This window comes from Manis pentadactyla, chromosome 2 (genome assembly GCF_030020395.1).
Source record: "Manis pentadactyla isolate mManPen7 chromosome 2, mManPen7.hap1, whole genome shotgun sequence".
Classification (NCBI taxonomy): Eukaryota; Metazoa; Chordata; class Mammalia; order Pholidota; family Manidae; genus Manis; species Manis pentadactyla.
The window spans coordinates 200,479,242-200,499,115 of record NC_080020.1 but is presented as its reverse complement, the minus strand read 5'-3'; the positions used below and the strand labels follow the sequence as shown (position 1 = coordinate 200,499,115).

Genomic DNA, 19,874 nt, shown 5'->3' with positions numbered 1-19,874 from the left:
AGAGCCTGTGTTTGTAGGAGGGCTGGCCGGAGAGGAATGCTGGGAGAGGGACCGTGGCACAGTGAACGAGGGCCAGAGGTTGCCCAGCTCTGGGAAACAGAGGAAACATTGGTAGCAGCTAAGATCCAAAGGAAGCTGCAGCAGAGCAACGCCTGGGCTCCATGGCTGAGAAGGCCTCCGGAGAGAGAGGGCTGTGGGCCGGGGCTGTGCCCCAGGACGCCTCGGTGAGTGACAGCCAGTCACCTCATCCTGGTGGGCGGGGGCGGATCAGGCCTCTCTTTCCTCTCTCAGCAACTTTCTGTACAAATTCATCACCCAGACCCTCAGCAGGGTGAGAATGTGGCCCCAGGACTCTACTTCCTGGGCAGCAAAGGGCTGAAGGGAGCAGATTCAGGGGTCAGGGGGTGGTCAGGGGCCTCTGAGCTCACTTCCTGCCCCAAGGCTCACTCCCACAGAGAACTGATGTTCTTATTTGTGACTTGGGCTGATGAAGCTTTTTCCAAAGGAAACGCCATCAGAGGAATGTGTTCATGCATACCTGGGACTCTGTGGTGTCTTCTTTGTCTGCGTGGCTGTCAAGCTCAGAGTCTCAGTGGCACTGAACTGATGGGATAAGATGGTAGGTGACTTGTGGAAGCATCAGAATCTATGCTCAACATAGAGCTACAGCTAGCAGTCGTAAGATTACGGGGAAAGGTGAAAGAAACAGATGACAGCCGGAGGACCAAGAGCCTATGCACCTTCTCGGCCCACCCCCAGCTCCGCACACACCTCACCCCTACATGGTCATCTGTGCTGCCCACCCTCGGTCCACCACACTCTCCACAGACACATGCGCCTCTGGCCTGGCATGTCCAGCTGGGCAGTCCTGTCAGTGACCAGAAGGATGGGCCTGAGATGAGGTTCACATGCCCTGGGAGTGGGCTCGCGGCCATTTGTGCAGAGAATTCTAGGGTCCTGGGTACCTGGAGTAGCAGGCGTTCTTGGCCCACACGCTCCTCAGTCCATGGGCAGGAGCATGGCCTGAGGAGGACGAGAGGGGCCCAGGCCCCAGGCAGAGCAGTGTGAGATCTGGCCTGGACATTTCAGTAAAGGCCCAGGCTGATCCCCGCAGCTGGAACAAACCCTTCATGTTTCCCCCAGGTGTGCATCCTCAGCACGTCACTACTCCAAGGCATGAGCTCCTCGTCTCAGAACAAGAAAACTGGGCTCTGTGTCCCTAAGTTTTCTTTCAGTCTATGCTTCTGACTCAGGAATTTGATCAGAAGTTAATAAAAGGAGAACTGACAATGTATCCCAGCAGGAGCTGAGCAGGTTACCTACAAATAAACCTGCTTTTGCTTTTTGGGTGTCACCTGTCAGAAATTCAAGTGATACTCTGACAGTCATACTGATTAAGATGTCAGCCGAATAGATATTTAAGTATTTGAAAAATACAGAGAGTTTGTCAAAACCTCGGGAAGAATCTAACAAATCCTTCATGGGAGCCAAGATAAAAATTTCAAAGTGGGAAAGAGGCTGTCTGCAACCCAGCCATGGATTCTCTCTGAAAGCTGGGCTGCCTGTGTAACTCCCGGAAGGCCCAGCCCCTTGATGGTGGTCAGCATCCCAGGCTGGTCCCCACCTGCCTGCTTAGGCCAGGGTGAGGGTGTGGGGGGGGGGGAGCTGGGGTGCAGGGAGCACGCACCCGTCCTATTCCCTTTATCTGTCTTCCCATTCTGATGCCTCTTTCCCCAGAGCCCCAGCACCCCCACCTTTCTCCCTGGAAAGTGCAAACCACCGGGGCTTAAGGTCACCTCCACATATTGCTCCAGACTCCAAAATGCCCAACCTCCATTCCTCAGCAGGCCTTCCACCTCACCTAGGAAGCTTTGGGCCAGGTATTTGTTTACAGAAGTAATTTCTGAGCTAATTCATATCTTATATCAATTGACTAATATCCCTTCGATAGTTATTTGCTTTTTGTAAACAAACAGGATGCACGTTAGTCCAAATAAGTCTCTCAGCAATTAATAGAACTTCTCGTAATTCAACAAATTAAATGAAAAAACTAGGTAGTGTTTTTTCACTGCTTCTGCTAGTGGCAGAGGAGGTGAGAGAGGGTCAGGGTGTCAGGGCTGACCTGCCAGGAATCCAGCCACCTCCAGAGCTGCTCTTGATCTCTCCCGGGAGCTTCATTCTCCACCTCCAGGCACAGAGGCTCTCTTCTCTCCTCCAGCTCCCGCCTTGGAGCCACTGGGGGCTGGGGGCGGAGGTGGGAGTAGAACTCGAGTTCTCCTCATGGGCTTGCCCTCTCTATTTGAAAACTTACTTGGAAGTATTTCAGAGAAATCAGTTTAAAGACAGGTGAACTCCCATGTACCCAACACTACCAAGAGCTTTGAAGCTACCCCATGTGCCCGTCCCTCTTGCACCCCTCTCTGTTCCCCAGGGACGGCCCTCCTGCTGAATGGGGTATCTTCCCCAGGTTTTGCTGTCTACTTTAGGATCTTTATGATAGCAGTTCAAACATTAAACAAGGTAAAGAGCCATCGTCTGCTTTTCCACACTCTCCTGGAACTCTGGGTGAGTCTGCAGCAGATTGTCACCTGTATTTATTTCCCTCCACTTCCACTGGTCTAGAATATCCTTTCCAAGCACCTCTCACCTCTCCCCTTGCAGGGAGGCTTTGACAAAGACTGTCAGATGTTATTTTCACATCAAGCACATATGGGCATTGTGTACGCAGTGTAAATATCCCCCAAACGGATGCTCCAGGGCAGCCTGCCTCTCCACCTGGCCTGTCAATGCTCCATCTTGACCACCTGTCTTGTTCACTTAGATCTAAGCTTTGTATGGTGACAAATGGTAACTAGACTTCTTGTGATGATCACTTTGAAGTGTATACAAATATCAAATAATGTCATACACCTGAAACTGATATAATGTTATATACCAATTTTACCTGAAAAAAAAAATGTAAGCTTCTCAAGGACTTTTTCACTGTTGTATTCCAAACTCTAAGCCTGAAGCATGATGTGGGCTCCCAGTATCTGCTGGATGCTTGATTTCCCCACTGAAGGAACACATACTGGCAGCCTTAAGGGAAGAAGACTGGTGTCTGCTCCAGGGACTTATTAATGAGTACATACTTTTTCCTGTGTTAAGAAACCAGAGAAAAATTGAGTGCATTAAAAAACAGAAACCTTACTAGTCAGGTTCTTTCCTTTGGGGATCTCAATGATTTAAATGATTGAATTGATAAAAATAGAAGAAATTCAGATCTGCAGATGCAGGTGTATCTGCAGATACATTCAAAGGTATCACCTGATACCACGAAACCTTGTTTATTTGAGGTGTGCTGACAGACAGCACCATGTCAACAAAGCAAAAGGACTATGGTGGTGGTGGTGATGATGATAAGGACTTCCTCTGAAATCTCCCAACAGCATTTTGAATGGTTTTTGTTGTGCAAAACTCATCAAAATAAGATGCAACTTTCCAAGGATAGTGTCTCCCAAGCATGAAGCATTAGCCTTTTAATAGCTGTTTTCCTCTCACATGCCACATATGTAAAGTCTTTTTGGCCTTAGGCGATACTATTCCAGACACAGGGAAGAGGCAATTAAAGGCCAGTTCCCTGCTGGGGTCCCCCCAGAGCACAGAGGCTCCCAGAGCTTCCTCCAGTTCAGAGGCTGGGTCCCATCCACCACAGGCTGCTCAGATTCAGGCTCCACCAGTCTGAGGCTGAGGTTCTCTGGGGCCCGCAGCTGTCCTGGGAGGAAGCCCCAAGTTCTCTCCACAGGGAAGAGGGGATGTGCCCTAATCAAAGCTCCTATTTTCTCAGAGCCTTTGGGCTCCACCTGCCCGAACCGCGTCTTCCCAGTTTGGGCTCACACCGGCTGGTGCTCTCACTCTTGGGTTTCCTCCCTCTGTTCTCTCCTATGTCCTCTGCAGCTTCTGAAGGAGGCTCTCACCTGTCATGTTGCCCAGCAGGGCCTCCAGGACAGTTTATTCTCCTCGGAAAGTGACAACAGTCTGTACTTCACCTACAGTGGCCACTGCAACACCTTGGAGGTCCAAGACCTCAACTACCAGGTAGAGGCACAGCTGAATACAAGTGGGAGGAGCCGATGGGGAAGGCCAGACCATTCCCCAAGGGCAAGGGAAGGGAGCCCACCCTGCGGGCCTCTGCCCAGAAGGACAGGGTCCGGGCTGTGCTGATGCCTCAGATGCTGGGCGAAACACTGCGAGACTTCCCTTGATTACCCCTACTGTGGCTGGAGTTTGAGAGACATAAATAGGAATGAGACTTTTGTTAAAATATAAAGAAAGTTGTGTGAACCTGTGGGGGGAAAAGTCCCTAAAACTTTTTAAACTTCATATTTTGAAATAATTTCAGGCTTTGAAAAAGTCGCAAATATAGTACAGACTTCCCACATACCTTTTGTCCACCTTCCCTGAATGGTAACATCTTGCAGGCCCACAGCACAGTTATCAAAATTAAGAAATTAGCAGTGATGGACTAGTAACTATAGACTTTTTTTTCACATTTCACCAGTTTTTGTGGGGGCTTTTTCTTTTCTGTAAAATGTACTGTCCCTCGAGGTAATAAAACATCCACAGCATGAGGGGACCACTGGCCTTTCAGAGGCTCCCAGAAATCTGATCAGATTCAAAGACCCCCATTTCCATACCTCCAAAGACCCCAGGTGGGAACATGATGGGGCCTGGGATGGTGAACCCCAGAGGCCCAAGTCTGGCTTCCTGTGAATGTGAGTTAGGATGAGTTAACTCGCTATAACCACACCATAACCTTTCTCTGCTCTGACACGTGCTGTGTGACCTTGACCAAGTCACTTAACTGCTCTGAGCCTCGTCTGCAAAATGGATTATAATAGTACATACATTATAGGCTTGCAATAAAGATTGCATGACATAATGGAAATAAAGAGATTTCCACAATGCCTTGTGCAAAGTGAACACTTGCTAAACGATTAGTAAGTTACGTTATTAAGTGAGGACATATTTTGCTTCATGTTGCATTTTTTTTTCTGTTCTATTACGTGTGCTTTCCACACCTTATCTTCAGACTTGGAAATGGCATCTTCACGTTCTCAGCATGATGGGGTCCTCCTCTATGAAAGACCTGGGCGGGGGTTCCTCCAGGCCTGTTCTGTCTTAGCAGGAGGATGTCTCTTGTAAGAAGCTAAACAGAGATTGCTGAAGCCCTCGGAGCCATTCAGCTCTCTGAAGAAACTTCCAATGTGTCCCTACAGGTGGACATGGCTTCCCAGGTGCCTTGGTTTGAGAAGCTGGCTCAGTTCAAGGTGCCTTGGACATCTCACAAGGACTCTTGTAAGCTGGGCATTCAGAACCTGAGCTTCAGAGTGAGGAGCGGGCAGATGCTGGCCATCATCGGGAGCTCAGGTACCACCAAGGGCACATAACAGGGCAGTAAGTCTGTCTCTCCTGGGTTGAATAGTCCCTTGGACAAACAGATGCCTCTTACAGAATCCTTTGCTCACTGATAATCTAGTATAGCAGAGTTGTTAAGAGCACAGATTCTGGCCGAGATGGACCTGGGTTCCAATCGCAGTTCCTCCATTTGCCAGCTCTTGGTCGTTGCTATTATTATGAATCATGGGTGTGCCTCTTGAAGCTGCAGCCAGAGCTCCTGTTGTTAGTTAACACCTGTATCGAGACAGGACAAAAACCTTTCCCAGATCATCAGGCAGCTTCAGGACTGAAAGTTCTTCTCAGGGGACTCCCCACCGTGAGGAGCACTCATTCGTCCTTCCCCTGCACCCAGCACCCCTCACAACAGATTCCACTTACAGCCACACAGCTTCATTTGACAGATGAGCGGACGTCTAGGGAAGTTGAGTGGTTCACCTAAGGACATAGCTTTAGTGCAGAGCCAGAACTAGAACTTAGCTTTTAGTAACTTTGGTAAAGTGTTTCTCCCTTACGTAGTGTTAGAGAGAGCGCTTTATACCTTTTAATTAATCATTTCCAGAAGTAGAGATTACTCAACTTTTTGAACATCTGCTCCAAATTTTTACGGTCTTCTGATAGGGAAGTTCTATTTATTGTCTAAGCAAAGATCAAAAGAGATAACGTGTGTAAATGCACTTTGTAACTGAAACAACGCCCCCACCTCTGCTCCCTTCTGGCCCTGCCTATGCAATTCTCATCGAAGAAGGAAAAAGCACATATTTCAAAGGCCAGTTTTATTTTTGTTTGTAACTCTTGATGGCTTTTCTTGTTGTATCTGCTCTTTCTTCACGACCTGAAGATCTAGGGGTCATGTGAGCCCTTACCAGGCACTTCTGCAATGCCTGGGCGCCACCATGGCTAATACTCGCTACATACAAATAAATGACCCTGTGGCTGTCAGCATCCCTGATCAGAGGATGAGAAAAGGGAAGTTCACGGAGGTTAAGCAGGAATTACACAGAGCAGTCTCCCAGGCTAGGTTCACTGATGTTTAGCTTCAGTTTTACTTGACCAAAATGATTAAAGTGATTTCTTAGAAAGATTTATCAGTCATACTTCCTGCGACTTTTATTCTACTCACAGAAAAAAAGAAAAAGTGGGAGTGCTGGTCATAATTTTTAAAAACTAGATTAAAACAGCTCCAGGCATTTTAGCCTCTTCTATAACATCAGCAGTAGGACCAAAGGTGTTTTCCAAGGAATGAATGTACTGAAAAGGAGATTCCAGCCATTTGGTGTTTTCTCCTGGTTCACAGGTCTCCCTAATTGTGCCAGGCAGCCTCTCTTGGAAAGCCCACCCACACCTCTCACAAAGCATTGTTTAGGAAATGTGACCTTCTCACCCCCTGGTGGCCAATCCCCTGGTCCCTGTGAATGTTGGCAGAGTCCCATGTGCTCCCAGAGCCTGGATCCAATGCCCAGGCTGAGCAGAGAGCAGCCCCCGAGCTTCTCCTCTAGTTTCTTTTCTGGCTATTTTGTTCAGCATAAGTTCTCAGGGGCCCTTGACTGAGGGGTACCCATGTAGTGCACAGGTGTGCAGGTCCTTGCCCCCTGAGAGAGCCTCTGGTCAGTAAACAGAGGGTTACTGAGGAGGCTTCTTGAGTTGTTTTTTTTTTTTTTGCATGGGGCATGGGGCTGCCTGCAAGAGGCATATGGCACCTGGTAAAACAGCTGTTACATTCGTTTATTGGCACTTTCCTTAGTTGAAAACAACTTGGAAATGTTGCTCTCCAAAAGGAATTTAAGGTAAGGAAACCAAAACCCCATCTGCGGGAATTGGACAGAGCTTGTTCCCAGCTCATTTGCAAGAAGGTGTTCTCAGAGCCTGACCCAAGTCACATTCCCAGCTTACATGGCTGCCAAAGAGTCTCATCTAATGCTTTTGGAAACCTGATCCAATCTGACTTTCCCCAAATAGGTAGCAATTGCTGTCATTCATGTAGATGGTGTTAACTTGCATGTAATGGTTTATTTTTTTAAAGAGGGAGTATAATGTACCAGTGATAAAAGTAAGAGAAAGACAGGCATAAATTCAGAACATGTGTATACACTGTGCTTTTTAAATCATTTCCACATCTACTACCTCTCCATTTTTTTCTCTGATATTTCTGAAAATAGGTTCCACTTTTCCATTTTTAAAAGACACTGTGTTAGTTCTCCAAGATTAGTCTTTCCCACAAAGCTAGCTTCTGCGCCAAATGACTTTGAATGATGAAATGAGGCTGGCTCCTTTGCCAGCCAAAAATAGTTAAGCTTCACAGTGCAATTAACACCAGCCTTCCTTAAGGGAGAAAGAACGTTGTTAGCAGTGGGAGGGGGCTCATACTCCAGTCACCAGCAGGCCTGTGGCAGCCAAGACCCCAGCCCTCTGCTGTCATGCAGCCACTGGGTGATGTGGACTAAACTCCCTCATCAGTGTGCCTCCAGTCCCCCAAGTGTGCTCAGATTGGCTGTGGGCTCCAGGTAGATGCTGGGACTGCCCCATCTGTGTCAGAGAGCTGTGCTGCTTTCCCTAGGGCTTGGTCACTTCTGCAAGGACAGAGCAGTCTAGGGTGGCTAGACAGTATGCAGGTACCCATGGCTTCCAGGCTGGCCCCCAAGGAAGCTCTGTTCTCAGGGATATCTCTGGTGGCTTTGCAGGCTGTGGGAGAGCTTCTGTGTTGGACGTGATCACAGGTCGAGGCCATGGCGGCAAGATTAAGTCTGGCCAAATCTGGATTAACGGTCAGCCCAGCACGCCTCAGCTGGTGAGGAAGTGTGTGGCCCACGTGCGTCAGCATGACCAGCTGCTCCCCAACCTAACCGTCCGTGAGACCCTGGCTTTTGTTGCCCAGCTGCGCCTGCCCAGAACCTTCTCCCAGGCCCAGCGTGACAAAAGGGTAACTACCTGACCCTTGGTGACCCCAAGAAGCCACGACATCCTTCCCCTGTGTGGCCCTCCCTCTCTGCCTCAGCCACAGGTGGAGTTTAAGCAACTCAGCTCACTGTCCACCCATCCAAAAGAGTCATCCATAGGCTCAGCCCTGCCCTCAAGTCCCCCCACCACATTCTATAGGCCATCTCAGCCCCTGTGGGTCATCTTTGCAGCACGTGACACAATGGGTGATGAGCTTTGCTTACTTGTTTTCTGGCCCTCCATGTGCACAGGGAGACCGACTGACGTTTCCCCGGGACATGGCCACATCCCAATACATGGCTCAGGACTCAGCACAAGTGAGCTGTTTGGGAAAGAGTCAGGGGGCAAACATTGCATCAGGAAATGAAGGCTGGCACTTAAAACCCATCCAAAGGAGCAGGCGTGTTTACACCTGGGGCAAAATATGCCTGGCCCTGAGCGAGGCCCCTCTCGCCTGCAGGTGGACGATGTGATTGCAGAGCTGCGGCTGCGGCAGTGTGCCAACACGCGAGTGGGCAACACGTACATGCGGGGGGTGTCAGGGGGAGAGCGGAGGAGAGTCAGCATTGGGGTGCAGCTCCTGTGGAACCCAGGTGAGGTCATGAGGGCCTCCGCCGACCACCTGGCTTGGCTGGGACTGCCTGGGTCCTGCCAACTCACCAGGCTCCTCTCTTCCTTGGGAAGGAATCCTCATTCTGGATGAACCCACCTCAGGGCTCGACAGCTTCACGGCCCACAACCTGGTGAGAACCCTGTCTAGACTGGCCAAGGGCAACAGGCTGGTGCTCATCTCCCTCCACCAGCCTCGGTCGGACATCTTCAGGCTGTTTGATTTGGTCCTCCTGATGACGTCCGGCACCACCGTCTACGCGGGGGCAGCCCAGCACATGGTCCACTACTTCACAGCAGCCGGCCACCCCTGTCCCCGCTACAGCAACCCTGCCGACTTCTACGGTGAGCCAGCCAGGCCAGTGGCCCGGTGCACCAGGCTCCTCCCCCACCAAATGCTGCCAGAGCCCAGTGAGGAGAGCAGCAGTGCTGGAGTGAGCAGAGTGGGGTGGGCCAAGGGGCAAATGCTGGAAGTGAGGCCTGGAAAAGTGGCTTCTGACACAGCCACCCTTGAGTGCAGGATAGATAAGAAACTTGAGAGCTCCAAAGACCCAAAGGGATGGAATCCAAGAGGCTTTGGGCCGATCTCTAGAACTGTGGTCTGTATTCAGACTCCACAGGGAAACTTACGGTATCTGGGCTCAGGGGGTCACCAGATCTTAAATCTGTGCCTGGTGCCCCACAGACACAAAGATCCTAAAAGTACTGGGTGGTGGAGGGGGCCTAAAGCAGCCCAGGGCCTTTTGGTGATCATGGCCAGTGAATCTCTAGCTAGGAAAATCGCTCTGTCAATAGCAGTCTTTGTTTAATAAACAGCCTTTCTGCTTGGGGTGCTGAGTCCTTAGCATATGGCCCTCAGGGAAAGCGTGACCCAATTCCTTCATTCCCAGAGTGGAGGTGGGTAGGGAGCAGTTGTCTTTCCAGATGCCTGATCTGAAAGGCGTGCCGGAATCTGGCATGCAGAATGACACAGCCACTGGTAGTGCCTCACAGTCGTGGCACCGGGGGTGGGGGGTGGGGGGGAGCAATAGCCATGGCGTGTCCCATAGGTCACCTGGCACCTGCCGTCCTCCCAGGGTGGCCTGGTGTAGCAAGGGCATCACCACTAACCATGGTGACAGGGGCCACCTCCTTGAGAGCAGACTCTGGCTCAAAGGTGCCAGGGGGGTGTCCCTTTGACCCTCCCAGCCCTGCCAGGCCAAGGTCATCTCCTCCATACTTACAGAGGAGAAGACGGAAGCCCAAAGAGTTAAACACCTTGCTGTAAGGCATAGAACTGGGACTCCCATTCCGAGGCCTGGCCTCCACCCTGACCGCCTACACCCTCTTCCCAGCGGGGGAGGACCAGCCACACTCTGCTGCCCACCACCCCTGGGTCTGTGCACTCACACCGTGTGAACTCACATAGAGGTCACGCTCACCCCGTTCTCAGGTGCCAGCCTGGCTTCCTGCCACTGCACCACCTTCGGGCCAGCCATCCCCAGAGGGCACCTGTTCAGCCTGGCCACCTGGGCAGTATGCATTAACCCCAGAGGGGTTACCAGAAGTCAAATGCCCATAACAGGCCTGGAAAAAAACCTTTTTCTTTATTTTCTTTATTTTTATATTATCATCTTTTCTTGGTGGGGAGCTCTTGCCCACAAGCCCTGGGAAGAGCACCATCACCAATCTAGGATTCAGGGCCTCACAATGTTCACAGAATCAGGCATTCTGAGCTGCTGCCTTGCCAACTGAGGGGACATGCTGTGGTTAATAAGACCGGTCCCAGACAGTATCCTGCCTTGAGGCGTGTCATGAAAATGGCAAGAGGGAATTGGCAGAGAGGTTAGGGAGTGACTCCCAGCCAAGAGAGGAAGGGAGGAAAGGAGGGGAGTCCCCTCAGGCTTGGAGTGAGGCTGTGACCTGCAGGGGTCCCTTGAGGAGGGGGCTGTGGTTGCGACTACCAGGTGCTGCCCACAGGCTAACATGGGTGGGAGGAGGTCTGGAGCCCCCAAGGGCTGCCCAAAGGTGTGGGCAGGCCTTGCACCAGCTCCTCCCCTGTGAGCAGATGCCTCCTCTGCTTACAGTGGACTTGACTAGCATCGACAGGCGAAGCAGAGAGCAGGAAGTGGCCACCAGGGAGAAGGCTCAGTCCCTTGCAGCCTTGTTTCAAGAAAAAGTCCGTGACTTCGATGACTTTCTGTGGAGAGCAGAGGCAAGGCAGCCGGGTGTGGGCGTTTGTGGAGCGAGGTAAGGCGGTCTGGGGTGGCCCACCCTGCAGCGGGGGCCGTCCCCATGCCTCTGTGACACACTCTGCCTCCTGACAGGCAGGCCCTGCTGACCGACACCGGCCACGTCCCGACTTCCCCTGAGCTGCCTGGCCCTGTGCAGCAGTTCACCATGCTGATCCGGTAACTGCCATTTCACCTGCCCCCTACCCCACCTGCTGGAAGTCTTTCTTGTTTCCAATTAAGCCATTTCTATCTAAACTGAATTCACAAGAGAAAGCAAGAGGTAGAATCATTTGAATAAACCAGAATCACCGACACTAGCACCCTCAATGTGATACAGAGAGCTCCTGTTACTTTTATCCTTAAAACTAAATCAAAAGATTCTTACTGGCCAAGTGATCATAGAAATTACATAGGATCATTGTGAAAAATTCAGAAAATACAGGAGAACCAATACAGTGGAAAGGGAAGGTTCCCTGTCACACCAGCCCTCAGAGAAAACCAGAGCCAAGTGTTTTAAGTAAAATTGCAAGGCTGACAGCAAGGCTGACACATTGGGGATAAAAATAAAAATCATTCGTTCAGCATCTGCTGTGAAACATGCTTTGGTCCATGATATCCTTTGACCCTCACAGTAACTCTGTGAGCTGGTTATCGTTATCCCCATTTTACAGATTAAGAAAGCATGGCTTACAGAGATTCAAGGACATTGCCAATGTAACAGGGCTTGTAAATGTTGTTCCCTCGGCACCTCTTTCTTTTGTTTTTTAAGTCGTCAGATTTCCAACGACTTCCGAGACCTGCCAACTCTCCTCATCCATGGGGCACAGGCCTGCCTGATGTCCCTGATCATCGGGTTCCTCTATTATGGCCACGGAGCCACCAAGCTCCCCGTCATGGACAAGGCTGCTCTCTTGTTTATGATCGGAGGGCTTATCCCTTTCAATGTGATCCTGGATGTCATTGCCAAATGTGAGTGTTGCTTGCCCTCCAGCCCCACACCTGGAGCAGCAGGAAGCACAGCATTGGTGCCTCTGAGCTGGTCCGAGTGCAGCCTGTGTTCCTCTGAGATTCTGGGGAAAATAGGTTTGCTGATTGTGAAATAAAAGGTGAAAGCTGTTTTTAAAGTTCACACATTAATGTTAGTATGCAAATGAAAGCAAATTTCCAAGGAGACTTAGTCCCATCCTAGCAGAATTTATATTTGACAGCAATGCACAAGTCACAGAATTACAAACATCCAAATTAAGATGGTCTTACTCTGCCTGTTTTTTAAAAAATAAGACATTTAGGCAATATAACTATTTTTAATTGTACTGAGAATCTCAAAAACAGAAACACTGTAAATTAATTTCACTTTTTCATTTTCCTTTTCTCCCCATTTTTAGGTCACTTGGAGAGGGCAATGCTTTACTATGAACTGGAAGACGGGCTGTACACTGCTGGACCCTATTTCTTTGCCAAGGTGACTGATTAGGGCTGAGAGCGAACAACCGCTCCCGGTGGTGGGTACAAGTGGAGAAAATGTGCTGCATTGCGCAGAGTTACTGGGAAGCGTTTTGCTGAACCAGGGGCCACACATCACCTGTACTTGCAGGTGCCGCATTCCCTGGGGGAACTTCAGAGGCTTGATATTTTTTCAAAATTTACCAGAAGGCCAGGACTGGGGACAGAAGCAACACTTTTCTGGTCAGCAGAAACCTGAAAAAGAAGAGCTGGGAAACACCTAGTGTTTTTCACCTCTCCGGTGTCACCACATTTCCGGAGGCAGATTGGCCAGGCAGAAGTGGAGGCTCAGAGAGGTTATGTGGCTGTCTAAAGGCACACAGCTACTAGCTCTAGGCATGCGGGGTGTGGACTTGAAACCAGATATTAGGAGAGCAGATACCTCGCTGCCATTTTCACGAGCAATGCTGCCTTCCTGGGGGAAACTATTCTGAACTGCCCCAGACGGACATAGCACCTGCAGGGGAAAGCCAGCAGTGAGCTCCTTCCTGCTCCTGGCTCCCGTGCACCCGCCTGCACACAGGCCTCCTGCTGCAGCCCCCTCACAGACAGGGAAGGTCGGCATCATTGGGGTTACTATCGTTGAAAATTTAAAGAACAATGGCAAATGAAGGCGTTGGCTCCATATCCTCACTGGGGCTGTTCTCTGCAGATCCTAGGGGAGCTTCCGGAGCACTGTGCCTACATCGTCATCTACGCGATGCCCATCTACTGGCTGGCCAACCTGCGCCCGGGCCCCGAGCCCCTCCTGCTCCACTCCCTGCTGGTGTGGCTGGTGGTCTTCTGCTGCAGGGTCATGGCGCTGGTCACCGCCGCTCTGCTCCCCACCTTCCACATGTCCTCATTCTTCGGCAATGCTCTCTACAACTCCTTCTACCTCACCGGGGGCTTCATGATAAGCCTGGACAGCCTGTGGACAGGTGAGGCCCGATCCGCACACCCGGTCCAGCGCTCCAAGGCCTTCTGTGGCCAGATCGGGGCACATCATTCAGGTCCGAGGCGAGGCCAGCCCTCTGGGAGCTGGGCCCTTGCCAGCTGCCCTGCGAGCCGTGGGAGTGACTCCATGCGATACCCCCAGCCCACATCTGGAGGCCACCCTTGACTCCCCCTCACTCTCCACACGCACCAGGAAGCTGGGTCATTGTGCCGCCCAAGTCTTTTTGAAGTGTCCCCTTGCCTTATTCCCCAGCCCTGGCCTTATTTGGGGCACCGCAGCAGTCTGGCCTCTGTGACCCTGGCCGCTGCGCACCCCTCTCAACCCTCGGCCATGCAGTGAGCTTTCTGAGGTACAAATCCGCATAGCTGCTTTGTTCAAATCCCCCCCCATTCCTCCCGGGGCTGCTCATTTACTGCCGCTTCCCTGGCGTTTCTGAAGCCCCCACCTCACTCCATGTGCTCCCCCCTGAGGGTTGCTCTCTAGCGAAGGGCCACTCCCCACCCCCGTGGCTGCTCTCCGCCACCCGGCTTTCCCGCCCGGCCCCGGCAGGCCTGTCACGTCCTCCTCCCTGCCCCATGACACTTCCACAGGGCCGGGGCACACACGCCAAATCTCTGGTGTGGGGCCGCTGGGTCTCCACAGCTGAGCACTTTCCAGAGACCTCATGAATCACTCTCTCGAGTTGCTTCAGATCAAATGTGCAGTGACCGCCCCGCCCCTCAGCCCCTTCAGCCTAGCCCATGTCCCAAGCTGCTCCTCCGCCCTGGGCCCCTTTGTCCTTTCTCTCCCCTCCTACTCCCTCCGGGGGACGTGCTTCCCCTGGGTCAGAGCCGCCGCAGCCCCCTGCCCAAGGTGTACTTCCCAGGGAGCAGGTGGTGAGCCCGTGTGAGTAACGTGACTCTGTCTTCAGTGCCGGCATGGATTTCCAAAGTGTCCTTCCTCCGATGGTGCTTTGAAGGGCTGATGCATATCCAGTTTAAGGGGCTCACTTACCACATGGCGGTCGGCAACCTCACCATCCCTATCCCTGGAGACGTAGTAAGTAGTCAAGGCCTTGGACACTGAAGGGATGGCATCCATCTAAAGTTCCTCATAAGTTCACTTCTGTCTGTTTCCCCAGATCCTCAGCTCCATGGACCTGAACTCGTATCCGCTCTACGCCATCTACTTGATCCTCGTCAGCATCACGGGCGGCTTTATGGCCCTGTACTATGTGTCCTTAAGGTTCATCAAACAGAAACCAAGGCAAGACTGGTGATCCACACCCACACTCCTGCCCACTGGTGGGGGACTCGAGAAGACCCTTCAACTGCACTCCCTTCTTCCCAAAGGACCTCTTCCCGGGCACAAGGACAGTGAGAACACCGAGCTCAGCTACATCCGGCCCACAGTGCTGCAGTGGCACAGGCCAGCCACAGGATGGCAGTAGAATAAAGACAGTGGAAAGGGATTTCTGCTCACTGGCCAGAGCTTGCAATCACTGGGAACGTGAAAACCATGCTTGGGGACACCTACAATGTTGCTAATTTATTTCCTTCTTCTATATATTTATATAGGTAACTCAGTACAGGATAGGAGCAAATCAAGTATGAATTAAGTAGCTAGGCTATGCAAGAATTGGTAGGGTCCAGAGGGAATAATATAATAGCTAGTGAAATGTTTGGCCTCATCTTCCCGGGTCCCTAACTCTGTGTTAAACCACTCTCAACACAAAAAATGACCTAAAATATACCAGTGAGATGCCATCACTTGGTGTGGAGGAATGGGTTCCAAAATCCAAACTGAACAATTAAAAATTTATTGAGCATCTACTGTATGCCAGGTACAGCTCAAAACACTTAATTCAAATGAGTATTCATATTTGAACTGTTTATAGTTCATAATGCATGAGCAAAACCGAAAGTTTCTGTGACGACTGCCCTTGTAATGTTCACCATGTAACTTGTTCACTATGTAAGAATTTGTTCTCCATCTAAGAACTTGTTCGTTATGCTTCAGAAGATTGGAGACTGACGAAAATTAGGCTTGAGGTGGATTAATGATTGTGCATTGAGCATTGACTCCCCTATACAGAATTTTATTGTTGTTAACAACCATTTGATCAATAAATATGAGAGATGCCCTCACAAAAAACAAAAACAAAAACAAACAAAAAAAAAGTACACACTTCCAATTGTAAAATAAATAAGTAACTAGGATGTAATGTATAGCATAAGGAATATAGTCAAAATATTGTAACATATTGGTATGGTGATAGCTGGTACCTAGAATTATCATGTATATAAATGTTGAATCACTGTGTTGTACACCTGAAACTAATGTAATACTGTGTGTCAACTACCCTTCAATAAAAAATAATTATCTACAAAAAAAAACACACTTAATTCATGTGGATATCATTTAACTTCAGAACAACCTTTATAGGTAAGCAGTATCCCATTTTATAGATGAGGAAACTGAGGCACAGACAAATTCGGTCTGCTAAGTAGGTTATACAACTACCATGTGGTGGAGTCCTGTGGGGGTCAGAAAAGCCTTTGAGGGCTTTAGGAGCTAGAGGGCAGAGAGCAAGGCCTGAGCCACTTAAGGCTTAGAAGGCCAGGATGGCTCTAGAAGATGAAGTGGTTTATAGAGGCTGTGTCAACTAAGCCAGACTCCTTAGAATTGCATCTCACTGGCCCTGCTTGGGTCTCAGGACCAGCTTTGATGGTGGCCAGGGTATGGGATGGAGCAGGCCCAGGTCACATGCTCCATGCCTGAGCATTGAGGACCATCTGCCCCAAGGTACACAGAGATATTGTTCCCAAAGGAAATACCAGAGTCTGGAAACAAAAGGGGAAAGGTGAGTGTTTGGGAGGCAAATAGGAAATGTTTATCACAGTTGGTTCCCTAGGCCATTGCTACTTCAAGTGTGGTGTGGTCCCCTGGACCAGCAGCATGGCCCCCACCTGGTTAGATAGGCAGACTCTCAGGCTCCACCCAGACCCACTGAATCAGAATCTGCATTTTAAGATTCCCAGGTGATCTGTACGCACAATGGAGTTTGGCTAACAGTGTTGTAGCACACTGCCCTTATACAGGACAACCATCAAACTCAGGGCGTTCCTACTAACACCGTACATCGTAATTTTGTTACCTTGCCACCATCCAATAGGTGGGCCCCATTCAAGATGTGCTAATTGTTCTGACAATACATCCTTCATTGCAAAAGGATCTAGATTAGGTCAAACCTATTAGACGAATTGTCAATAACCTCTGGTCTACAGTTTACAACAGTCCTTCAACTTTCCTTGATTTTCCTGACCTTGACACTTGAAGATTTTGTAGAATAGTCTCAATTTGGGTTTGTCTGGTATATTTTCATGATTTAACTTGTCACGCACCATCGGCAGTGATATGCTCTTCTCATTGCATCCTGTCACTGGTGCATGATTTCAATTTGTCCCTTATTGATGATGTTCATTTTGATCACTTGATCAAAGGATATCTGCCAGTGTTCTCCACAGTCAAGTCACAGTTTCCCCTCCTTCTGTATTTAGTAAGCATTTTGTAGGGAGGGACTTTGAAACTGTGCAAATTGCCCATGCCTCATTAACTCACTTTCAAATTTATGTCAATATGAACTGTGGTTTCTTTTATTCAGTGAGTTATAATCCTTTACTATCATTAATTTTTATCTCAAATTATCTCTAATTTGGCCATGAGAGCCCATTCAAGCTGGCTTCTGCATTCCTTTGACATGTCCCCATCATTCTTTGAACACTTTTCTTTCACAAAAAAGTGTTTCAGGCTCATCTTGTACTTTTCTACCCCTAGTCCTGGAAGCAGACTTTTCTCTAAAGAATCTTAATTCCTTTTAGTGAAAAATGGTATTTAGAAGCCAAGATCCAAGTGGTAAGTATGCTCATTGCTATTGTGGCATCATTGCTCCCAGACCCTCAGTGGACAAAGCTAGGGAATTAATACATCCAATTCCAAAATTTCAATGCAGCATCACAGAGTTAATCCTAGTGTCCTTTTTTGTATTTGTAACTTGCTTCTCCAATTATGAGAAACCTGGCTTCTGTTATCCTTCCTATTTTCCACCCATTTGGCTAATCCCCTACATGTAAGCCATCTTCCATGTACACCGCACGCTTTCCGCTGTGCGGGCACCCTCCTCACTCTGCTTGAGCTGTAACTCCCATATCAGGCTGTCCCCTAATCTGTGTAGATGCTCTCTTCACCCTACTCTGGACCACAATGGCTCTCCAACCCCACACCCACACTGTGGTCACTACTGGCTTTAGGCCTGAATGGAGAAGAGAGGAGTTAGAGGACATGGGACTTTCTCATCGATTCCCCCAGTGATTCCAATGTGCAGCAAGGGCTGCTAGACAATGCAACACACCACCTGACTCTCTGTGAGAGTTACAGCCACCGAGTCTGCAAAGGGCTTTAATAACTCAGTGGGCTCTGGTGTGCAGGCTGCAGGGGCAAGGGGTGAAGTGCCAAGGCAGGAGAGATGGAGAAATTCCAGCAGCTGTCATATCGTTGGGTTTTTTTCCAGAGCATCCTGGTTTCTCACCCTGGAGCTTTTAACAAATGCCAATGTGGATCCACCCCCAGAGATTCTGACTGCACTGGTTTAAAACAAAACAAAATAAAAGCTCCCGAGGGCTGTGCAACACAGAGAAGACAAGTAGTGATTCTACAACATCTTACTACGCTGAGAACATTGACTGTAATGGGGTTTGGGGGGGGGAACTTGGAGAAGGAGGGACCCTAGTAAACATAATGTTCTTCATGTAAATGTAGATTAATGATAACAAAATAATGAAAATAAATAAATAAATAAAAGCTTCCCTGGGAATGTAAGGCCAGGCAGGGAGAACCACCACTCCAGAGGCATGCACACTGTTCAATCAGACCCTCCCTGCAGTGAAAGGGTAGAGATCTGCTTGTAATTATCAAAAGTAGGTGTTGTAAACTTTTCCTGTTAATGGTGAGATAGTAAATGTTATAGTCTTTGGGGGCCATATAGTCTGTCACAGCTACTCAACCCTGGTGTTTGGAGACAATTTTGAAGTACAGGTGATGTGACTGTGTTCCAGTGAAACATTATTGACAAAAACAGCTTGCTGGATTTGGCCTGAGGCTGTACTTTGCAGATCCTTGATCAAAAGGTAAAGGTTTTGAAATTTGCATTTTAAGCCCTCTAATTTCAAGTTACACTATTGACAGGGAAATTTTAATGAAGCAGGAAATAATTACCTATATTGACTCAAATATTTCCTCATGTGGTTTTATTATTATTATTATTATTATTATTTTTTTGGTGCACCGTTCCCGGAAGTACTGCAATACCAGGTCGATGCGTGGAGTGGACGGAGCAAGCTCCTATTCCATCTCCCTGCTCCAAAAATCCATTTAATATATTGTCCTCGGATAGAGGACGTATCAGATATTAAACTGATAAGAACAGATACTACACTTGATCTTAGCCAAAAGGCCGAGAAGCGATGTGTGGTTTTATTTTTAACTGATCGCTCCTATTAAGATTACTTAAGACATGGTCTTGCCCTACGTCAAGCTAGTCCCCCTGGTCATCCTTGCATTTGCTTTCTTCTTCTCCCCCCTTTGTTTGTTTTGATCCCAGAGTAAACATCTAGCAGCAGTGATTTTTAAATCGATACTGAATCCAAGTGTTAGCTACAGACCTGGACTTAGGGGTTCTACTGAGACTCAAATACTAGTCATTCAGCACAGCTGCCCTGCCTCACTGTCTTTGGCCCCGCCCTGGGTCTGGAGCACCCAGCAGGCTGAGGAAGAGAGCAAGGGGCTGGGATGCTGAGAGTGAGGAAGCATCTTGTTGGCTGACATGTCCTTATTGGAAAATACATTCTATGCTCATGCCTTAAACATCCTCATTTGCTAATAGGCCAAACTAAGCAATTCAAATCTCAAGTCATCTGTCATTTGTTTTGGATAATGATTTGTTCTTCCTTTTAAGTGGTCACGGTAAAGAGCAATATCCTGTGCCCCTACCATGTGGTCTCTGCCTGAGGCATCTACAGAGGGAGGAGGCAGGCAGATGGAGCACAGCTATTTTCTGGTGGCGGCCAGGGAACACCAGCATGTGGGGTGTTAGCAGCTAATAATTAAAATGTTTCAAGCAGTGGGTTGAGGTTTTTAAATGCATCAATTTAAAGGCTGGATAACACTTCTTAGTAATAGAAATTGTGTCTACGTAACAGAAA

General features: G+C 49.1%; 1 protein-coding gene and 1 non-coding gene across 5 annotated transcripts; one reads left to right on the top strand and one right to left on the bottom strand.

Moving 5' to 3' along the window:
• Nucleotides 1-33: 33 nt before the first annotated feature.
• Nucleotides 34-15,484, top strand: ABCG8 (ATP binding cassette subfamily G member 8). 4 transcript variants are annotated; one of them, XM_036925610.2, is made up of 13 exons: nt 35-224; nt 3,937-4,077; nt 5,259-5,409; nt 8,118-8,356; nt 8,834-8,966; nt 9,058-9,393; nt 11,049-11,211; nt 11,289-11,372; nt 11,965-12,164; nt 12,581-12,657; nt 13,351-13,618; nt 14,546-14,673; nt 14,756-15,484. In XM_036925610.2, exons 1-13 carry the CDS (start codon nt 162-164, stop codon nt 14,891-14,893), a joined length of 2,121 nt encoding a protein of 706 aa, XP_036781505.2. In that variant the 5' UTR covers nt 35-161; the 3' UTR covers nt 14,894-15,484. The 4 variants fall into 4 exon arrangements, with proteins under 4 accessions (XP_036781509.2, XP_036781505.2, XP_036781507.2 ...); XM_036925611.2 differs by having other exon boundaries at nt 36-224; nt 9,058-9,327; XM_036925612.2 differs by lacking the exon at nt 8,834-8,966 and having other exon boundaries at nt 9,177-9,393.
• Nucleotides 15,485-18,947: 3,463 nt separating this feature from the next.
• Nucleotides 18,948-19,138, bottom strand: LOC118932385 (U2 spliceosomal RNA). The gene has a single exon (XR_005032754.1). It is a non-coding gene; the product is annotated as a U2 spliceosomal RNA (small nuclear RNA).
• Between the last annotated feature and the right edge of the window lie 736 nt (nt 19,139-19,874).

What these genes read in the sequence shown, in the direction of transcription:
- ABCG8 (XM_036925610.2), top strand. Translation starts at nt 162, where the DNA reads ATGGCTGAGAAGGCCTCCGGAGAGAGAGGGCTGTGGGCCGGGGCTGTG. An exon ending in CCAAATGCTGCCAGAGCCCA is followed by an intron (nt 9,394 to 11,048) that starts GTGAGGAGAGCA and finishes CTCTGCTTACAG; the next exon opens with TGGACTTGACTAGCATCGAC. An exon ending in GTGGGCGTTTGTGGAGCGAG is followed by an intron (nt 11,212 to 11,288) that starts GTAAGGCGGTCT and finishes GCCTCCTGACAG; the next exon opens with GCAGGCCCTGCTGACCGACA.